Genomic DNA, 18,783 nt, shown 5'->3' with positions numbered 1-18,783 from the left:
AAAGTTGGCTTAAAGCTCAACATTCAGAAAACTAAGATCATGGCATCTGGACCCATCACTTCATGGCAAATAGATGGAGAAACAGTGGAAACAGAGGCAGATTTTATTTTGGGGGGCTTCAAAATCACTGCAGATGGTGACTGCAGCCATGAAGTTAAAAGATGCTTACTCCTTGGAATAAAAGCTATGATCAACCTAGACAGAATATTAAAAAGCAGAGACATTATTTTGCCAACAAAGGTCAAACAAATGGTTCTTCCAGTGGTCATATATGGACGTGAGACTCAGACTATAAATAAAGCTGAGTGCCAAAGAATTGATGCTTTTGAACTGTGGTGTTGGAGAAGACTCTTGAGAGTCCTTAGGACTGCAAAGAAATCCAACCAGTCCATCCTAAGCGAAATCAGTCCTGAATATTCATTGGAAGGACTGATGTTGAAGCTGAAACTCTACTACTTTGGCCACGTGATGTGAAGAGCTGACTCATTTGAAAAGACCCTGATGCTGGGAAAGATTGAAGGCGGGAGGAGAAGGGGACCACAGAGGATGAGCTGGTTGGATGGCATCACTGACTCAACGGGCATGAGTCTGAGTAAACTTTGGGAGTTGGTGATGGACAAGGAGGCCTGGCATGCTGCAGTCCATAGGGTCGTAAAGAGTTGGACACGACTGAGCGACTGAACTGAACTGATCATCACTGTCATAGGTCATCTTTGTCTCTTATATAAAGCTTCTAAAATACTATGGCAAATGAATGCTGCAATTTCCAGTCTTTATAGGCTCATGACAAGAAATATAGAGTCCACTATTCCTAGATTAGAGATCTGATCATGTCACATTTCAGCTTGAATATTTTCTGACTTCTCACTGTCAATTTTAACTATACAGAATACACAGATCCTCTAAGACACAGAAGGTCCAGCAAACAGGACCCTTCAAAATGTGAACCCTTGTTTATAATCTTCTACTACCACTAACTATACATACTATTTTCTGGACATTTTTTGTGCCTTTGCACTACTTATAATGCCTTTCCCAGCCTGGAGAAATTCTTCATTATCACTTTAAGTTTAAATGTAATCTCTGGTCCCCTCCAATTCCACACACAATTATTTATGCATTTATATTTTGCCATAATTCAAAAGATTTAAGGAAACTCCCATTTCTCTCAGCAGCTAGACATTCCATACAACCTTCTTTATATATTGTCATTATGATCCTCACCACAAACACTGAAATAATTTGTTTATATGTACATCTGGCCCACCGGATTAAAACTAAGAATTCAGTTTTATTACTCTTTGCATTACCATCGTACTTAATGAGTTGCCAGGAACATAGTAGGCCTATGAATAAATTTTTATTGATTGATAAGTCAGCTGAGTAAATGAGGGAAAACAGTACAAGTCTTAAAAAGATACACACTACATACACAATATCTTCCAAAGGAACAGTAAACTGGATTTAAGCAAAAATATGTAGAAGTTCTAGAAAAAAAAAAAACAAAACCTATTTTCAACCTTGAATAAGAAACATTTCCTTTGTTCCTAAAGGTTACAGTTCAACCAAGAAGTAAACTACGCCATCAGAAGAAAATCCTGACAAACAAACCTATTACACACGGAGGTTTATCGCATTCTGTTCAACAATCATGTATTGATCACTTACGCAAATGTTACTGTGCTAAGGACTTACATAAATATAAATATTCTTTCTCTTAACAAAAGTTAGGGAGGTCTAAAATGACCCTTACAACATATTAGTTTGTGGTTTAAAGCGGGAAAAGGTGATAGAATTATATTACGTCAGTTTAGCCGTCTATATTAAAGATACAATCCACGTGCTGAGGCATCTGAGGGAGAGTCTCAGTAAGCAGAATGCTACTTCAGGCAGAAGGAACAGAGTATTAGAAGAACACCTAGAACTTGTTAAAAGTTAGTAGTTGTGTGACAGAGATGGGAGGAAGGGGCAGCAGAGATGATGCAGATGGAACAGTAGGTCATGACCAGACTAAGAAGACTGAACTACTGTAGAGACTCTTTATCTCTAGATTTTCCTAAAAGATTGCAGGGAAGCAGAGGAAACTGAGGCCTAAAGAGAAGTTAAATAGCTCACTCAAGTCCACAGCACTAAGAAACTGTGGAAGAGATGAGACCTGAACTGATTTTCCTTTAGCTTCAATACAAATTACCACCAAATACGTACGCTGTCTAAAATACCATCATAGAATGATTTTTGCCAGTTAATAACTCTATATTCAAAACCACTGCAAAAGAATCCTTAAAATATTGTTGCATATATGCACTCTTTAGTAGTAATATAACATGCTGATGAGAAAAAGCAAGTTACCCCAAAAAACCCACAAAAATTTATTAATTTAAGCAGCTCATGTTCTGCCCCCTTCTCCCAAGTTTTTTTTTTGTTTTTTATTTAAAATTTAGAAAAATGAATGAAACAACTTTCATGAATAAACTTATCAGTAAAAGAATAAAAGGAATGTGCAGAGACAGCAACCATAACTTTACTTAAAAATATCACTAGAAGATTCAATGTACTTCAAATTAATTCTGTGAGCTACTGGAACATGAGATAATTAAGCTAAAGTTCATTATGCATAAGGAATTTCTTGTATTTGAAAAATATTCAAATTATATTCACAAATATCTTAGGAAAACCAAAGATTAAAGAGGAAAAAAAGTGTGACTATATCAAAACTCTAATTTACTCAAATGTTGAACTATGTAATAATAATATCCATCATTTTACTTATACATGAAACATCCACTAATGTCTAATTAAATGGCACTAACAATCATTGCTTCCAAATATTTAACATCCTAACTCATGTATTGACTTTTTATGCTAATGAGTATAAAAAGTTAAACTGCAATTATTTTTCTTAGTATGTTAATATTTGCTCTTAAACAGAAAACTGAGTAACTCATGGCTAATTTATCATAAAGGCTTTATGTTTAGCTCAGATAGTCATTCCAAATATGTACCATTTTCCCTTTTAGCTTTACTATGCATTTTCAAAACATTATAATCAGTAGATGAAACTGTTACAAGTTTCATCCTAAATCCACTTGTCTATGCATATTTATCTCACAGAAATGACATGGCTCATATATGCAAATCCATAGAAAATATATGTTTCTAATATACTTTACCAAACACCAGCTACACTGACTGCTGTCAAATGCAGGTTTTATCTTTAAAAAAATACTCTGTATAATACGATTTACCTGGAAGAACAAAAATGTACACTAAACATACTGCATTAAATGTTTATAATAATCAAATGTAGGTACTACCAGTTAAAGTGCATTAACTGGGTACCTAAGATGAAGCCAAGATCATGCCATCCCTCCCAAGTTAGTGTATGTATCATAAGCTTAAGTTTTAAACAGTAAACATCAATCTCAGCATATATTTAGGAAAAATCATATAGATACCAAAGACATATAATTTTCACAGTTTAAGTTTCTTCCATTTTTAGATAGCATGTGCCTTAGGCTCAAAATATCACAACTCAGTACAGTCAGTCCAAGCTCTATACACTGGAATCCACTGCTCTCATGTTTCTACAAACCATATTCCACATTATAAACTGCTTAGCCATGGAATATATTCTGTTTACTAAGATGGAAAACAGCAAGATGCATAGCAGTATTATACTACTTTTCTCAAAGATGGTAGGAAAGCAACGATACATCAATAAAATTTTTTTAAAAAGATGATAGCAGTAGGGAATAGAGAATAAGAATCTACTATTTGTATATGCTTAATATTTAACATTAAAATATGTTCATATTTTCTTGTAGACATTTTAGAAGGATACTCACAATCTAATATAGTGATAGAAGGAAGTAAGAATCTGGGCTGAGAGGGGACAAGAATAAATTAAAGAGATAATTTGCTATTTAAAGATTTCCAGTTTTTACAATGTGAAAATACTTACAGAAGAAGAAAAAGATAACAGGCATGCACAAAGATATACAACTGACTTCCTTAAAAAAATAGAAAAACTAAAGATGGGTCTGATTAAGTTGTGATGCCTAAATGAGCTCTCAAGTATTGCAAAAATATTTCAAATTAAAAAGTTCCTCTCACTATTCCTGGAGTTTTACCCTACACAGCGAAAAAGGAAAACTGAAGGACTTCCCTGATGATCCAGTGATAAAGACTCTGTGCTCCCAATGCAGGGGACATGGGTTCGCCCCTGGTTGGAGAATTAAGATCCCACATTCTGTGCAGCATGGCCAAAACAATTCTAAAAATTTAAAAATAAAGTTAAATTGAATTGCCCTCTTGAAGTTTCTTTAAATTAAGTCATATGTCCCTCCTCTCATTGTTTTCCTCAACATTCTCTTTTTTGGTCTTCATATGCTGAATTCCTCAAAGGCTTTTCTCTATCAGAAGTTTAGGAATAGAAGAAACAGATTCTCTTCCTACAGTATCTAATACCTATAACATTAGATCAGGGACCTCACCTAAGACGGTATCGCTTCATCAGAAGTCCAGATCTATCATTAAATGCAAAGCCTAAATTACACCCTGCTGTTATCTCAAACGTACCCTCCCACTTGTTCATCATGCACTGAACTCTGCCCAGCAAGTGCCAAGCCATCAGGGCTTATATTCTGTCTTGAAGAGCTAAAGGTGGAGCAGGTGAACCTAGGCCACCAGTTTGTTCCTCAGGCCCCAACTACACGTCTCCTACTACACACCTGCACACCACAACCTTTAATGACCTGGTACACTGCTTCACTGGCTGCTAACCCCACACTGATATCTGTGGCAAGATCTGAGATGTATACATTACAAAACAAAACCTAAAATGTTATTTTTAATACTCTCGAATTATAGATAAATCCAGAAGATAATAAATTCCTTATTATTTAAATTGGCAGGTAAATTATTCACTAGTTCATTTAATGATAATAGTACCAGTTAGCCAGCATTTCTATTGAGCATATACTACATATGAGGCTTAGCTTTATATGCTTTAAGGGGATTATTTCTCTCAGTATCCAAAGAAAACCCATGAAGTAGGTCTTTTTTTTTATTATCCTTAAAGATACGGAAACTGGGCATGGAGGAATTGAAGACTGTGCCCTAGGACAAATGGCCAAGAAGTAGCCGAGCAAGGACTGGAACAAGTTCAGATTTTAAAGTCCAAGTTAAAAACTTATGAAGTTTACTGATTTCATTATTTTTTACACTTTTGTTCCTTAAAATGATCTTTTTTAACCAAGCATAACTTAATTTTATAAAAATAAAAATATATATAGATATAAAATATAAAAATATAAAGTCATGAAAATAATGACCATACTAATAAATAAAAGCAAAATACACTAAGAATGTTTTTTGATCTGGGTGTTTAAGACTTTTTAAACTGGATTATTCTTGTAATTTTTATGTCTTCATATGCATCATACATGTTGCTTTTAAATGATCAACACAGAAATTTGCATATCAATTTAGCATAAAAATTCCACTTCCAAAAAATTTACCTAAGTTATACTAACTGAACAAGAATGCCAGATTAAGCTCAAAGATATCTGCTAAAATATTATTCATAATTTAAGAAAAAGCTAATATAATTTGAATGTACATAAACAGAAGACAAACAATTCATGATGCATTCTTTATGAATTACAGTAGTTACATAGGATGCTGTTGTTTAGTCACTAAGTTGTGTCTGACTCTTTTGCAACTTCATGGACTGTAACCTGCCAGCCTCCTCTGTCCATGGGATTTCCCAAGCAAGATGACTGGAGTGGGTTACCATTTCCATCTCCAGGTGATCTTCCCAACCCAGGATTGAACCTGCATCTCCTGCTTGGCAGGTGGATTGTTTAGCACTGAGCCACCTGGGAAACCCTAAATAGGATGAGGAAGATGTACATCCTTACAAAAAAACACACCTAAAAGGGGAAAACAAAATATGTCACAGAACAGTAACATAATTAATTAAATATAAACTGTTATACAAAAAACTATGAAATGATCTATATCAAACTGTTTCACTGGATCTGGGGTTATAAAGGAATTTTACCTTCTGTTTTATAAATTTAGATATTACATTTTAGATATTATTTTTTATAGAACAGATTTTATAATCAGATCCACAAAAATGCTTTTCTCTATACATAAAAAAATATTTATCTTGAGGAAAAACAAAAAGGGAAGATTTAGTCTATGCTGTCTTAACGTTATTAAAAATAGTAATAATTTCTTTCTTAACAGCTCTAAACAATGTTTTACGTTAATAAAAAGTAAATGACTCACTCTGTTTTTCATTATGTCATATGAAGAGTTCTATATCTTTACCAAAAACCAAATTTCCAATTTGTACTCCTACTTGAAAACACATTGAAAAATTACTGAATGCTATTAATTAAGAGATAAGGGGTAAAAAGAAAAAAAAAGATAAGAAAGACAGTGTATGGTCATTATTAGTTACTCTTTACTAGAGAGTTATATGTTTTAATGTTTTATGATATTAATTCATTTTGAACCAGACAATCTGGGTAGAGGAAATTAAGTCTTAGCAACAAAAGACCTCAGGAAGGTAATCTTCTATTGAATCTTTGAAGGAAATGAGATTGTAAGATTTTGTGAAAATCAAGTAAGTTAGTTATTGTCTAATATGAAACTGAGCCAATTTTCATTACATACAAAAAAGCAGTAAGAAATCACAATGCATAATTCATAATCCTTTCATATTATTTAAAGGAATGCATTTACATCATTTAAAAGAGTTACCAAAAATACTCCATATGCCCTGAAGTATCAATTTCTAAAAATTCTCTCATCCTGAAGATAGTCCATTTGACAACAACCCAAAAAATCCAATTAAATAAACAGATGGATCTTCTAAATACACTGAACTCCTTGATGACAAAATGATAAAGAAGTAGCTATTACTAACCTTGAAGAGAAAAATACAAGGAAAGAAAAACGAATAACAGCAACACTAGCACCTTTAATTGAGAACTTAAGGCACAATGGGCATTAGAAAAAAGGAGCATTATCTTCTTCTTGGAAGGGAAAGGTCTCCTCCTTACTTCCAGGTTTGTGCTAAGGCTTAACTACTGAGAAAACTGAAGAAGAAAATCTCAAGAGGAAACTCTAAAAGACAAAACTCTGTCTGTACAATAACGAATTCCACTGATAACTCATCGTGATCGCACATGTGGGTTTCTACCAGCACACTCAGCAGGTCAGATGTCCTGAAACACCTTCACCAATGTGCTGTGGCAAGAGGCACATTCCCAATGCACAAAAAGACAGTGAGAGGGAACTCTCTGGCAGTCCAGTGGTTAAGACTCTGCACTCCGAGTTCAAGGGGCATGGGTTAGAGTCCTGGTTGGGGGACTAAGATCACACAGGCCACACAACAGGGCCAAAAATAAAAAAGCAAAAACAAAAACACGGTGGAACCTCAGTTTTGAGTCTGAGTTGGGTAGGTTTGGCTGCATCTCTAGAATAAACAAGGCCTGGATTCACAAACCAGGATTATAATTACATATACAAACTTTAGATGCTTAAAGCAGAAGTAAAATTAGAGGCAAAGAATAAGGCATTTTCTACTAAGGAAATAAATTATTTTCACAAGGGAGATGAATTTATCCTGACATTATATATTGTAAGTAGCCCTCTAGGATATCACTTTTTTAAAGTGTTAGACCTTAAAAATGTAAGACACTATTGTTTAATTGGTATTAGTCTTTTTGACCAGAATTGTGGGGCCTGCCTCCTAATAAACAGCCATACCTCTAACCATGGCAATGCAACAGGAGAGTCTCTGTCCAATTCAGTGGAGTCCCACAAAGAAAACGTCATTTTCAGTTTCTTGGCTGGTATTTATAATAATAACCAGTTTTAGCTCTGACCTTAACTTTTAAATTACTTTCATTAGCTTGCTTGAAATCTTTAAAGCAGGTGAAGTATTTAGGCACTTAATGCAGTCAAGTTCACAAAAATGTTATATTTATTAAATTATAGGTAATTTCTTCATTTAAAATTTAAAATGTTTTTACAGTATGAATGACTTTGAACTTTCCAAAACTAATTAAGTAAATCAAGGATGTCATTTTAAATATATAATCCTTAAACAAGAAAATGTAACATTAAGAGAATCCTCATAAAATGAAGTGTTTTGAAGGATACGGCTTCTCTTTGTGGCTCAGCTGGTAAAAAATATGCCTGCAATGCGGGAGACCTGGGTTCGATCCCTGGGTTGGGAAGATCCCCTGGAGAAAGAAAAGGCTACCCACTCCAGTATTCTGGCCTGGAGAATTCCATGGACTGCATAGTCCATGAGTTTGCAAAGAGTCGGACAAGACTGAGTGACTTTCACTTCACTTTGAAGGATAATGAACTATTTTCCCTAACTAACCTTACAGTATTTGAATAACTTATTATGATGTCAAGTCAAGAATTCATATAATATAGAACAAAAACTATATAGCAAAAACTCATTATATAAATGAAAGTATTAATGACTTATTTAGAATAGTTCAATATACAAATGTGCACACACATGTGTGTATTCAAATATTCCACTGCTTGGCATTGACTTTTTTCTCAACCCTTGAGATCTTCATTTATTTGCTAAGATGGGGAATAGTCATCTGGATATTTCTTAACAGTCCTCCGAGTGATTATTGCAAACAAGCAAGACTGAGAATTGTTAGCCTACCTAACTTTTCCTACCTACACCGAACATAGTGATTAAGTTTTTCTTAGTCATCTAGTTTTTTCATAAGTTAACACAACCTACTCCAGGAAGATTAAAGTACATTTTACTCAGAAAAACTCTGGTTTAAACATGTATCAAATTAGAAGGGAGAAGTGAGGTAAGGGGACCCTCCCTGTATGACAAACGCTTTACCTGAACTTCTTGTATAGCATGCAAAGATTTAAAGGATAAGCTAAACATTTAAAGGAAGAAATTATGAAAGTTATACAATAAAGCATGACAATTTCTTCATATATTGATTTCCTCTGATATATTCAAAACTACCCAGATTACATAATTACTGGGGTTTCCCTCAGGGCTCAGATGGTAAGGAATTCACCTGCAATGCAGGAAACCTGGGGTTAATCCATGGGTCCGAAAGATTCCTGAAGAAGGGAATGGCAACCCATTCCAGTATTCTTGCCTGGAGAATTCCATGGACAGAGGAGGCTCGTGGGCTACAGTCCATGGGGTTGCAATCAGTTGGACATGACTGAGCAACTAACACTTTCAAATTACATAATTATTATTTTCATACAACTCTAAAATTTATCAAGAATGTAAGAGCTTGCAGAGAATACAAAAAGCAAGGTAACCCTATGTTTATTTAGCCACTGTTTGATATTTGCACTGTTCAATCCAATGAACCTTGTCCTTTCCAAAACATCTTGCTTTCAGGGTTTATACAGGGGATTCAGTTAAATAATGTGATATAATGTGCCTAAAAAAATGTACAGTATTAACTAAAAAAATGCAAATTCCTATGCTTTATCTCTATTAATTTAAAGCCATTTTCTACATTACTTCAATATTCATCTTTGCTGTGTGCTGTACTATGCTCAGTCGTGTCTGACTCTTTGTGATCCTATGGACTGTAGCCCAGCCAGGCTCCTCTGCCCATGTGATTTCCCAGGGAAGAATACTGGAGTGGGTTGCCATTTCCCCCTCCAGGGGATCTTCTCAACCCAGGGACCAAACCTGCATCTCCCATGACTCCTGCATTGCAGGTGGATTCTTTACCGCTAAGCCACTGGGGAAGACCCAGTATTCATCTTTGAGGAATTTTAATGTTACTTATACCAAAATAATTCCATCTTTCCATATGTCTTACCAGAAAGTTTCAAAGTATGCCCTGAACCTTGTCAGGATTGCAATACCACACTGCAATTTGGGTAGCTCATCTTTCAAAATATATCACAGATGCTGCTACACGTTTTCTGTGTGCTGACACATGTAATCTTCTCAGAATAAACAGACTGATAAGGAAACTGAAACTCAGAGGTGTTATGTAACTTGATCCACATCACAAAACGTGCAAAAGGTAAAGCTGAGAATCCCATCAGTTCTATTGCCTAACGCAATAGTCAGTTCCTCAAATGCATGATCGTAATTCCAAACCTTTTGATATCCACCATAGCACAGTGACTTGCATCAATCAAGACTCAAGAAATGATTCCTGATGACAGATAACCAATTCACATATATTTTCAAAGACAAATAATGAAACCCTATAGTAGTAATACAATCCTACTCAATATTTCTGTCTATCCATGATAGGCCTGCGTAACTACAACACACAGATATGTTGGAAAATATGGACAAAGTTCATTTCTAAAGCAGCTTGAAATTCCCACAAGTTAAATTCATGTACATTTCAGACTTTTGAAATCATCTGAGTTCTAACATTATCATTCTGGGGTAGCTCAATATGCTGTTTATGCTTTTAATCTTCTCTCTTCTAATTTTCCTCCCCATAAAATCAATAAAGTATAGGTTGTAAAGAAAGTTATTTTGTTCAATTACTCCTAGCTAGAGGCAGATGTTAGTCATAACTCTCCTTAGCAGGTATTTTTCAAGCAGCTGGTGCCCTTTTCCTGGTTAGCTGTTTGCAGCATTCCCAGTAGACTTTACAGTACAATCCTACAAAAGTTCAGGGCACACAGACAAAATTAATTCTTTTTTAGAAAAGAAAATATAGATTCACTCCTTCAAATCAGACTTAGCTATTTCATATATTTGAACTATAATGTACCTTCATAGCAAGTAAATATTACTTTTTAATCATATAAATGTTTGCTGAGAGTCAAAATATATAAACATTTCTTATGGGAAAGCTTATCTCGTGGAACAGATTTTTATATACTGCACATTTATTGACTCCTAAAACAGAAAACCCCTAAAATCCTTTTGTTTTGTTTAGTTGCTAAGTCATGTCCAAACAGAGAACCCAGTCCAGCCCATCCAAATCGGACCTCCAGAATGCTGAGATAATAAATGGATGTTTTAAGTCACTAATATCTTGGTAATTTCTTATACAACAACAGGAAGTTAACACAAAGTCACATCATAATCAAAGTACCTAAAACCAGTGAGGAAAAGAAAATCTAAAAATCAACCAGAAAAAAAAAAAAAAGACTATATAGAGAAGAAGATTAAGAATGAGGACAAGTTCCTTATCAGACACAATGTAAGTAAGAAGACAACATCTGTAAGCTGCAAGAAGCAGCTACATCTGTAAGTACTAGGGAAAAAACCCATCAACCTAAAATTTCACAGCAAATGAAATATCTTTCAAGAACAAACACAAAATAAAGATTTTTTTTTTTAGACATACAAAACTGAAAGAATTTATCACCAGCAGACTTGCACTAGAAAAAATGAATACCAGATGGAAATCTGAATCTCCCTACACAAAGGCATAAAAGAGCAGATAGATGCACAAGTGTAAGGACGTTTCCTGGTTATCATTTAGACATCTTAAATGATATCTTAAAAAAAGACTGTTAACAGCAAAAAGAATAACAATGTGTTGTGGGGTTTACAACAGATGTAGAATGTGTCTATATTTACATATTTGTTTGTTCATTTGTTTGTTTTGGTGGTAATAAGTACTGAAAAATCTGACAAATATAATAGCAAATATTATCAGAATACTCATGTTTCTTTGATTGCCAAGTGAGGTGAGACATGTATCAAGGGAAATTATAATTTGTTGAAATGATCAGAAACTTAATATTTGTCACATTGTTTCCTTCCTGGTGAAATTCATGAAATCTTCTTCGATAAGATCTCTATCAGTATGAAAAAGATTGTAAATTCACTTCTCAGTGCTGAACTTTAGATTTTGTTATTATTTCTTGATACCACCTCTAAAAAAAGCAGTGAGGAATTCAAGGTCATGGTGCTGATGAAACTGATAATACACTAGACAGTGTAATAAGCAGCCTGTGGGATGCTTCTGGAAAAAGGCTTTTTATTTGGGTGTATGTCCAGGTTTTAGTAACATTTTTTCCTGTTCAGATTGATCTCATAAAAATGATTCGCATTCTGAAGTGTTTTTCTGGATGCCTCTTTAGCTTTCTTGCTTTTGTAATTTGATTGAATCAAACTATGTCAATAAACTCTTTTAGCTTTAGGATCCCTTCAGGCTCAGAGAACACAGTAAAACCACAAGAAAAGTAACAGTTTTTTATACTCATTCTACTTCCCTTTTCCCAAACTCTTAGTCTTGAGATAACCAAAAATGTCAATAAATACAATGACAGGTTTCTTTATTTTCTATCAATTAACTGGAAACTACCCTATGTCCTTTGGCTACCTCATGCGAAGAGTTGACTCACTGGAAAAGACCCTGATGCTGGGAGGGACTGGGAGCAGGAGGAGAAGGGGACGACAGAGGATGAGACGGTTGGATGGCATCACCGACTTGATGCGCGTGGATTTGGGTAGACTCCGGGAGTTGGTGATGGACAGGGAGGCCTGGCGTGCTGCAATTCATGGGGTCACAGAGAATCGGACACGACTGAGCAAGTGAACTGAATTGAACTGAGCCTATGTCTTCATAGAGTGACTATGTACTTGTAATGAAAGAATACCTGAAAAGCATAAATGAACATAGAAGTAATGTGTTTAATAAATATAATTTCCAGAGAAACAATTAAGTCTTTTCATGTTATCCATACTCAGATTGATCTCACCAGTGTCAGTTTACATTTATCATTTTAAGCTAACATTCTATCTAAAATGTCTTAAGTACTCACAATTCTTCCAAGTGTTTTACATATATTAACTCATTTGATGACAGAGGATGAGATGGTTGGATGGCATCACTGACTCAATGAACGTGAGTTTGAGTAAACTCCGTGAGTTGGTGTGCTGCAGTCCATGGGGTTGCAAACAGTCAGACATGACTGAGCAACTGAACTGAACTGAACTGATTCAATCCTCACAATAAAACGATGAGGTAGGTACTATCTCCCCAATTTTACAAGTGAAACACTGGATCTCGGAGAGTAACTTGGCCCCAGTCTTTCAGCTAGAACATGGGGAGCCAAGACTCAAGCTCGTCTGCCTGGATTCACAGCTTCAGTCTTCATCAACATGTGACCTCCCGGACGTAACACACACACCCTGCTCCTCTTCTTCCGTTTCTCATCTTAATAAATGACACCAGCACTCACCCATGTTGCCCCGGATATCATTTCAGTTTCTTCTCTCTGCTTCATCCGCTGTCATTTAACCTGTCATCAGATGTTATACAACTTCTAAACTAACATTTACTAACATTTAACTAGCAGCTATTTAGTCTCCGTTCTCCCACTTTCTACATAGGCTCCACTTTCTTCATTCAGGCACACAGCATTTCTCCCTTTAATTATTGCAGCAACTCTACTCTCAACCATCAGGTTTTTTTTTTTTTTTTACTGCAACCAGAGTAATCTCTGTAAGTGAAAAAAATCTGATCATTTACTTTTATTTTTAAGAAGTAGCATTTCCCATAATAATGAATTTAAACTTACTATGTATGGTTTGCAAATTCCTTCATGTGCACTAGTAAGTCTCTTTTTAGACTAATTTGCTGCCACACTACATATGAAGCTTGCATACTAATAATACTGAAATACATGTTTACAAAAGGTCACATACTGTTTCATGGAGCATCGTTTGCCTATGATACACCCCCCACCACCTCCTTTGTCTATCTGGCAAAATCCTATGCCCTCATTGACCTCCATGAAGACCTCTGTGAACGTGCTAATCTGCTTTCTCTGTGCTGCCATAGAAATCTGCACAACATACCCCTACTATATTAATGACTTCCATAGGAATGGTGTGGGTCAGATATACTACATGGAGTAACTTAAGATCAGAGATAATACCCTGTTTATAATTCCCCTCAGGACCTAGCCTGTAAACATGAGATTCAATAATCTGGGGTCACACTCGAACTCTCTACATTGAGATTTTATAGGATTCAACTTTCTTAATTTTTCAAACAAAACATTATATGCATCTTTTACATTACTTTTCCAAACTAAATAGTATATTTGGATCAGTATTCCGATTCTGCCAAATAACATTCTATTGGCTATTTAAAAACTGTAACTCCCACCTGTGGAAACAGACAGCAGTCAACTGATTTAACACCAACAAAAAAGCAAACCTCACTCTTTCATCAAAATATCAAAGACACAGTTCTGTCTGCTTGGCATCTTTCACATGCTCCTTTTTAAAGATAACAGCCTCATCTTCCCTTTGGGAAACTCCTCCTTGACTCCTGATGGCTCACAGAGGGCTGAGGGTGAGGAAACTCAAGTGAGCAGGCATAGTCAATTAAGAATCCCACACTCCTACCACGGGGAAAGCAGCTCAGAAATGAACTGGTGACACAAGTCAAGATGATAAGAGCTCATCCCAGGAGTTTTTTTGTTTTGTTTTGTTTTAATGGGGAAAAGCCTCTTGCTTTCAGAATGAGGGGAGAGGAAAGCCTGGAGTTGCTGTCTTATGTTCTTCCCTGATTACATGTAAAAAGTATGTATCTGAGAGTCGGGATAAAAAGAACCAGAGAAATAAAAGGAGGGGAATAGAGGGTAAAAGACAGGGAGGAGAAGATAAGGGAGAAGGGAAAGAGAAGGAAATAAAGAAAGACAGAGAGAGAGAGAGATGAAGATAGAGAAAAAGATCTGATGACATCATGTGAACTTCTATATCCATCTGAATGCATAGGCAGCTTTATTCCCAGATATTTTGGTTAGAAAAGCCAACAGTCTGTCTTCATTGCTAAAACTTATTTTGAGTTTCATTTCTCTAACTTCCAAATGAGTGAGTTCTATCTAATACAGAAGCCCTCTAATGATTTTTTCGGGTTTTTTTTTTTTGGATTATTCCCTCTCCAAGAAAGTACAAAACCCATTTAAGAGCATTAACAGCAATTTTGCACATCATTTTAGAATTTTTAAATTATCCTTATCTTTTTAATCAAATTACAGAAGTATTTTAAGAAGACAAGAAAGACAGGACAAATTTATCTGATGCGACATGCAGTCAGCAAAAGGACATAAAAGCATTTTATCTATTGTTCCACAGGACTGTCAGGAGCAGAATCCAATTATGATCTCAGTGAAAAGAGAAAGATAACATCTTCAAGAGCATTTCTCCTGATACATAAAGATCCTGCCTTTTAAAAAAGATCCAAACTAACAGATGCATTTAACTAAACTAACAGTCTGTTAACATCTATATTTTTTCCTGAGCTCTATATTAATATCCACAGTAACAGCATCTAGTTGGGATCATTATCTACATTGCTAAGACATCAGAGAGTTTACTTATGTACTTATGACACTGCATTTGAATGTTGTATTCCCCAATTATTGCCCCTTGTGAAAGTGCACATTTAAACCACAAGAACAAAAATACAAGTAATATATAAAATTAAAATGGCTAAAATAAAACTTTTAAAAACTGATACCCACCAAATGCTGGTGAATATGTAAAGAAACTAGATCACACTGGATTACTGTTGAGTAAATAAAATACTTTGGAAAAAAATTATGGTAGTTTCTTAGAAAACTAAACAAGTAATTATAATATGACTGAGTAATTGCATTCTTGGATATTTAACCCAGAGAAATGAAAACTTACATTCGTACAAAAATCTGTACACCAAAAAAAAAAAAAAAATCTGTACACCAATATCTGGAGCAGTTATTTCCACATTATGGATGCAATTATGTATTCCGAAGTTTATAAACTAAAGCCCTAACTCCCAAAGTGACCATATTTGGAGACAGAACCTTTAGGGTTCTGAGGTCATCTGAATGAGACCCTAATCCAATAAATAGGCCTGGTGTCCTGATAAGAAGCAGAAAAGACACCAGAAGTCTCTAGACACATAGAGAAGAGGCCACATGAGTCCACGAGGACACAGAGAGAAGACCATGGGCTGCAATCCAGGAAAAGAGTCCTCAACCAGAAAACAAAACTGTCGGCACCTTGGCCTGGGACTTTGAGCCTCCAGGACTGTGAAAAAGCAAATGTCTGTTCTTTAAGCCACCTAGTCTGTGCTTAGGGCAGCTCAGATAGACTCACAGAATTCATAACAGCCAAAATCTGTAAACAACACAGATGTCTGTCAACAGGTGAATAGCTAAATTGTGGTCATCCACATCTCGCGTGGTAGAGAGGATAATGATCCCCAATGATGGCCACATCCTAATCCAGGGAACCTATAAGTGTGTTAGGCTACATGGCAAAGAGACCTTAGGGCTGCAGATGGAAAGAACCCATTCAGAAATAGAAATCTCTTTTACTCCTATAATCTACATTAAAGTGAACAAAGTATTTATTTGGAAAAAAGTTTGAGAGAAAAAGAAGCCTGGTCCATTCATTATAAAGACAATGAATGTCAACGATGCTTTTACATGAAAAAAAGTTAATATTTGCTATCTAAAACTAAATAAATCTTCATGATGATAATCCTTATAATGATTGGTAGGGTTTAAAAATAATTATATATATAACTATTTAATTCTACAGGTTTTCAGCCTTGCCTGCATTTCAGAATCACCTATAGAGCTCTAAAAATCATCTTCAAAATATAGATATAATGATCCCACCCAAGAGATTATGATTTAATAGGGATCAAAGCATTTGGATCTTGAAAAAATTCTACAGTAATTTTGACGCCAAGGCTGAAACCCACTAATATAAGCTTTAATGATGATTTTAGTTTACTATAAAAACTTACAGGAAACAACTTAAAATTCCAACAATAAGAAATTGGTGTAAAAGTAATGAAGACATAAGTTGGAATATCACATAGTGATTTAAAATAATGTCGTAAAAATATGTCTATTGACACAGAAAGATGTATGTAAGTGTGTATATATATATATATAAACACAGAAAAAAAGTATGTATGAATACAATTCTATTTTTGTAAAATCAAAACACATATGCACCAATATGTATAGAATGGAGCTAATTTTGGTTGGCTGTAGTTACTCCTTATGCTGCTTCTTTTGTATGCCTATATTATTTGATATTTCTGAATGATTTCATAAGACTCATATATAAAAATAAAGCAACTTCACTTTGGTGATGAAAAAGCTAACCTTAAATAATATATGTACTTTAAATGAAAAAATATTTTATTCTGAGATAAAGCAATTATAGCAAAATTTTAACTAATGGTAAATCAAAACAAAAGGGAATAAGAATAGTACTATTCATGCATCTTTTCCATAGAGCTGCAATTATTCAAAATTTAAAAGCTGAGGGAAAGTTAATTAGTTTAGAATTTGGTCCTATCCTCAAATAATATTCTATTTTATTATAGGCTGACCATTTCATATGTCAATACAATACATGAATCCTTTAAAACAACGTACTTGAGTCAGCTTACATAAGGTAAAAGTATGAGCTAAAATAGCTAAAATAAACACAATTATAGAAATATATACACAAAATATATGTAAATATATTCAATGTGTGAAGAAATATATGTATATATGTTTTTTTAATTTAAACTCCCCTATTTCATTAACCAACTGCATGTATCTCTTTATTGTATTAACCAACTTTTAAAAATAATTTTTCCAATACAAATGCATTCAAAATCATACCAAGCATCAAAACAATCAACTTCGCAAAATGAAAATCTTACCTCATCTAAGTCTTGGATATAAACTGGTTTTTCCTCAAAGCCAATTGGCATTGGTTCACTATAAGGAATCTTTACTTCTTCATATATCTTGTTGTTCTCTCTTTGGATTCCTTCTGGTAAAATCATCTATAAACATTAAAAATTAAAAATTCAATAATAATATGAAATAGAATAATGTCTCTGATAAAGATTCTTTAATTAAAGAGAGAGGGGAAAATGCTATTGGTTTCATGACATTGCATTAGCAAATAAACGTAGCTAAAGGAAAACAAAAACAAACAAAAAAAACCACACATACATATACAAAAAGCATTCATGAATCAGATATCTCATATAACACACAAACCATATTACACTGATGAATTTTAAGCACACAGTAATTACGTGGTATTCCTGAAGATAAACGTAGTTACGCAGCCAGGGAAAACATGCAATACACCTTGTAAGGTTTAGTTAAAAAGTGGTACAACTGCTAAAACTCAAAAACACAAGTTGTACAGATAATGAAAGGGAGGAGAACAAATATGTTTTGAATACCTACTATGTGCTAAGAACTTCACATAAACTGCACTATCTCATTTTCTTCAATATTCAAATATACAATTTAGCATAGTAAAATGAAACAGGGAAAAATCTATGTGTCATATCTCTAGAACAGACACGTTATCCAAAAGTGGTCATATACCAATGACATACCTTTGCACCAGCAATGAATGCTGATGTTCTCATGGCTTCAGCCTGGGAATCATAAACATGGGGATAACGTATTTTTTCAACATCTGTGTCTCTCTGCCTGCTCAGAATTGGAACGTTTCTAGCGTTCATGAGTGCCTGCTCTCTGTAAATACAAAAATAATAGGCTAAATCTGTCATTTTTATCTCACAATAGAAAGCATATACTAAAACAAAGTCACTATAATAACTATTTCATGTAGTTTTCAATTACAAAAGAGAAGAAATTAAATGACACAAAGTTATTAGCAAGCCTGAAATTTTCCGTGTAATCACATAAGTGTCAATACATTTTCAGGTACTATATTTAGATAACATCATCTGATAAGTTTGACTTAATGTTTTTTATTAT

At 34.5% G+C, this 18,783-nt stretch overlaps 1 protein-coding gene across 2 annotated transcripts in view; it reads right to left on the bottom strand.

Moving 5' to 3' along the window:
* Nucleotides 1-18,783, bottom strand: part of ASCC3 (activating signal cointegrator 1 complex subunit 3) — a 331,129-nt gene that overhangs the window by 242,696 nt on the left and 69,650 nt on the right. For both annotated transcript variants that reach the window (XM_061131702.1, XM_061131703.1), the window contains exons 7-8: nt 18,396-18,537; nt 17,700-17,825 (exon numbers count right to left, since the gene is read on the bottom strand). In XM_061131702.1, the coding sequence (XP_060987685.1) occupies nt 17,700-17,825; nt 18,396-18,537 (268 nt within the window). The remainder of the gene's footprint in view (nt 1-17,699; nt 17,826-18,395; nt 18,538-18,783) is intronic.

This window comes from Dama dama, chromosome 28 (assembly GCF_033118175.1).
Source record: "Dama dama isolate Ldn47 chromosome 28, ASM3311817v1, whole genome shotgun sequence".
Taxonomy (NCBI): domain Eukaryota; kingdom Metazoa; phylum Chordata; class Mammalia; order Artiodactyla; family Cervidae; genus Dama; species Dama dama.
Note: the sequence above shows the minus strand (reverse complement) of the source record. Positions and strands in the feature narration are given on the sequence as shown.